Genomic DNA, 4,774 nt, shown 5'->3' with positions numbered 1-4,774 from the left:
TTTGGGAGTGGGAACTGTGAAAAGGTCAATACGGTAGGGTCTGGTTAATGATCATATCAGTTCAAATGTAGATCAATTTCCAGCTCCTGGATAGGCAGGTTTGAGCAGAATTCAGCCGCACCAATCATGGATCGGTCCATAAAAGTGATAGCAGGAAGAAACAAATGGTACTACTCTCATGAATGAATTTCTTACCCAGACTCAATGATTATTCCTTTGATCATTCAAGGGACAACCTGGAAGTCTGATATTTCCATCCAAGAAACACTTCTCCTGTTCTTATTTATATTATCGGAAGTTTTTCTTTTTATAATCTTTGAAGACAATACAGAAAAGAAAGATCCATTTAAAGCTAAGTATAGATTCAACTCAAGACACAGAGACGACAAGGACGCCGAATCGACTCTACGGCATTATCACTCTCATCCCATTTTCAGGTTTTTTTCTCTCTGCTTTAATTTCTCTCCTCTTCGCATACTAAACATAATTTTTTTTTCGCCTTGAGCATGAGAGAGAGAGAGAGAAGAAGAACAACCACACATGCTTCCAAGTGATTCAACCCAGAAAAGAAGTTTTTTAAGTGTTTTCTGTAGTCACGAAGGATACCCAGCAAACTCAGCCGCTTTTGCCTGTCACCTTCCTCTGTACAGCAAATCCAGCTCCTCCCTGTCCATACTCTTTTCATTAAACAAATTGACACGTCCTTAATTCCTTTAAAGAAAACACATTCGTCAACCACTTGATGCTGCCAACTCTCTTCTGCCCTTTCCGTTTCTACTAAAAAACAAAAAGACCAACCAGGCCATGGCCGGACAATTGCATTCCAGTTCATGCTGGTTCAGCTTCTTCACCACGGCATTCTAATGAAATTTCATCGTTCATTAAAACCATGAAGTTGACGTGGGTCAGGGGTCAGTCACCTGAAAACCCTAGAAATTTTGTTTTTGAATTATGGGCAACTGCATGCTAAACCTAATTTAGGATCAGAGGTGGTGAAATCTGTTTCTGAGATCAAAGTGATGAATGAAAGAAAGGAAACATCAGAGAAGGGCATAGATGGAAGGCGGGAATATGGGACGGAGAAAGAGAGGACCGTGATAAAATATTCGGATCAACGGCAAGTCATCAGCCTAAAATAATCAAGAGAGGCAGGAGTGCTTCAAAGGCCGTACCAGATTCTAGTTGCATGCATCGGAGAACTATTACGTTTTTTGGGTATTTAAAATAGAACAGTTGGTCATTTGTGCTAGTGTCACTACAACTATTTGTCAGATCAATGGTTTCTTCTTCATCTCCAACTAAAACCTAACTAAACTAATCCAAATCCTTCCACTGATAGCCCCAAAATCATCTCAAAATATCTTCAATGTGCTCTTTTTTCAGAAAAAGCCGAATCCGATCCATTTTCTGCATTAGCAATTTCTCTGCCATGTTCAGTATTGTTGACCGCAAGCTCCGGCGGTTGTCCTCGAGATTCCGGTGGCCGCTCCGCCGCTTCGTCAAGCCCAAGATCGTAATACGAACATTTGGTAGGCCAAAACCGAAGCCGCAACAGAAAGCAGAAGTCAGAAACCGAATGGAAGTCCCCTCTGCTGGGTCGAAACCCATTCGAATTGCTACTTTTAATGCCGCCATGTTTTCCATGGCGCTTGTGGTGCCCAAAGTCGATAGGCTCAGCTTTTCAGGTTATGAAGACGAAATCTATCAGGAGAACAAGCGAGAAATACAACAGCTGGATATCAGAGGCAAGTCTATGAATGATCGACCTAAGAGCATACTAAAGCAAGTTCCTGCGACATTTTCTCACAGTTCTGAGTTTGCGACTAAGCCGCAGAGTTTTGCAAAATCGAAGTTGCGGGTCTCCATCAATCTCCCCGATAATGAAATATCTATAGAACGGAATCAGAAGGGGAAATCGCCAACGAGAAGCGTGAGCTCTCCAGCCCATATTGCCTTGAATCACAGAGAAAGAGAGGGTTTAAGAAGTAACAGAACAATTCTTGAAGTTCTGAGAGAGGTGGATGCAGATATAGTAGGATTGCAAGACGTGAAAGCAGATGAAGAGAAAGGCATGAAGCCTCTGTCTGATTTGGCGGATGCTTTGGGGATGAAATACGTTTTTGCAGAGAGCTGGGCACCAGAGTATGGAAACGCAGTTCTTTCGAGATGGCCTATCAAGAAGTGGAAAGCACAGAAGATCTTTGATGATACTGATTTCAGGTAAGAAATCCTTCCGATTCTTATGGCTCCTCTTGAACTACCTTCCACCTGACCCAATTCACCACTCGTTTTGCTTCTTTTTTTTTTTTTTTTGAATCGGTGTTCTGGAGTATAATGATTTCCATCTTCTTTGCCTGGAACATCAGCACAAATACGAATTTTCGTTCTCAAATTAGTTTCCTTCTGTTCCTGTTGTTCTGTTCTGTTCACCTCTGCTACTCGTTGCCTCCTCTACAGTAAAGGTTATGCTACTGAAGTCTACCATTTGCTGTCATGTTTGGAAGAATCAAGGTTTACTAACCTTCACTGGTTCATCGTCCTCATTCTTTCCTTTTCTTTTCCTCCAGAAAATAACTGGCTATTTGTCCGAGTCTGATGAAATACTTGAGAGGGGATGTCACAATTAGAAGAGTCAGGATCTGCGGTACCCAGAAATCAAGGTTCCGCAATTACCGTTCCCAATCCAAACAATCGAGTTCAGATACATTTGCAGACTTTTTTTATGGGTACTAGATGTATTTAATTGGGTTGACAATGGCTCAGGAACGTGTTGAAAGTCACCGTTGATGTGCCTCATTCTGGAGAGGTGAATTTCCATTGCACCCATCTTGACCATCTAGCTGAGAGCTGGCGGATGAAACAGATTGATGCCATAATTCAGTCCGATGAAGGACCTCACATTCTTGCCGGTGGTCTAAATTCCCTCGACGGAACAGATTATTCTACAGAGAGATGGTCAGACATTGTGAAAGTACAACTTCCCATCTCCTCTCATTTCAATATTTTAAAAATTAATCACCGAAAGAAAGAATATGAAATAAAACAAATTGGTCTGATCCTTTCAGTACTACGAAGAAATTGGAAAACCGACGCCGAAGGTGGAGGTGATGAAGTTCTTGAAGGAGAGGAGATACGTGGATGCAAAAGACTTTGCAGGCGAATGCGAATCTGTGGTCATGATCGTGAAAGGGCAAGGTAGGAGGTTCTATAAACAGATCTAATTTCTTTGGATGCAAACCAGTTAAAAAGGAACTGCGATGAGAAGAAACCAGTAGAAAGAGAGAGGAGAGAATGCTAATAGTTCTTGTTCTGGATTCATGGGCGGCAGATGTGCAGGGGACGTGCAAGTATGGTACCCGGGTGGATTACATTCTCGCATCAACGGATTCACCCTACAAATTTGTGCCAGGATCGTACTCGGTGCTTTCGTCCAAGGGGACCTCCGATCATCACATAGTGACGGTGAGCGTCCAAGTAAGTAAAGAAGAGGAAGAAGGAGCGCGACGGCGGAAGCAAAAACACAAGAAAAGGCTGGTTACAATAACAAAACCGACATCAAGAAGCATTTGGAGGACTGACTCGTAACGATTTGCACTGCTTACTCTGTAAAGATTTAATTAAATGATCGCACTTGTGGTGTAATTTTTCTGTTTTTCCCGTTTCGGGGTGATTGTTTGTAATCGTTTTCTTTTTTCAGTCACACAGCTGGACTGAAATTTGAAAGAAAGATACACTGGAGAGTTATTGTAAAGTGCTTCAAATGATTGTACGAAAAACAAAGGGGCAATTTTATTATAGTATCCAATTTTTTTAAAATAATAACACAAATAACTAATTTTTGAACTTAATTGCACAAATACCCTCCTATGACAAATTGCACGTGTAAAGTCAAGAGTGACACGTAAGCTTTTCACCACATATGTGGTACCACATCATCATGCCATATTAGTACCCGACGAGGCTAACACCATGTTTTTGCTAAGCCATGTCATCCTCTAGGTAGGATAACATGTCATCTGCCACATCATTGATTGCCACATAAGCCATCCATGTGAGTTTGCCTTTTTTTTTCCATTTTCTTTTCATGATAAATTTAAGTTATTTTGTAATTAAAAAAGTTTTAAAAATATTAATTTATGGTTTTAAAAAATCTTACATATTTCATTTCATTATCTTCACTTTAATATAATAATAATAATATCAAATTTTATTATTAAATATTTCAAATTTTTTTTGATATAATTAATATTACTTAATACCTTAATAATTATTTTACTTTAAGATCTCATTTAATTTAATATAATATTTAGTAAAAATAATTTAGTTTTAAAATTCTTATTTGTTGGTACAAATATTCTACTTTCTTTTTTTAATAACAAAACATAAAATTCGTCTATTAATTAATTAAATTTTTATTCTTACCTATTTAACACCTTTTATTATCGATTTAAATTTTTTTATTTGAAAATTTTATTTAAAATTTTATTTTAGAGTTTAAAATCTAATTTATCGGTACACGTTTTATTTCCTTATATTTAAAATATTTAAAAGTAAAATTTTATTTATAAATATTTATTTAAATCATAAAAATATTTTTTAAAAATATTTTTTAAAATAAATATTTTGATAAACTTTAAAAATATTTAAAATTAAATAAATATTTTTAAAAATAATTAAATATTTAATTTAAAAATCTTATTTTTTTAAAAAATAATTTTTATATATTTATTCAATGAGATGGCATTCTGCAGGGTGATGTGGCTTACTGATGATG

At 37.3% G+C, this 4,774-nt stretch overlaps 1 protein-coding gene across 1 annotated transcript; it reads left to right on the top strand.

The window, feature by feature from the left end:
• The first annotated feature begins 204 nt into the window (after nt 1-204).
• On the top strand, nt 205-3,771 carry LOC137959333 (uncharacterized). The gene is made up of 8 exons (XM_068806737.1): nt 205-437; nt 594-668; nt 802-911; nt 982-1,117; nt 1,384-2,220; nt 2,764-2,971; nt 3,066-3,195; nt 3,329-3,771. The coding sequence occupies exons 1-8, from the start codon at nt 205-207 to the stop codon at nt 3,583-3,585; spliced, it is 1,986 nt and encodes a 661-aa protein (XP_068662838.1). The 3' UTR covers nt 3,586-3,771.
• The last annotated feature ends 1,003 nt before the right edge of the window (nt 3,772-4,774 follow it).

This window comes from Aristolochia californica, unplaced genomic scaffold (assembly GCF_029961685.1).
Source record: "Aristolochia californica isolate CCGP_79_NKW_82.1479 unplaced genomic scaffold, dmAriCali1.0.hap1 SCAF_3, whole genome shotgun sequence".
In the NCBI taxonomy this organism is placed as follows: Eukaryota; Viridiplantae; Streptophyta; class Magnoliopsida; order Piperales; family Aristolochiaceae; genus Aristolochia; species Aristolochia californica.
Note: the sequence above shows the minus strand (reverse complement) of the source record. Positions and strands in the feature narration are given on the sequence as shown.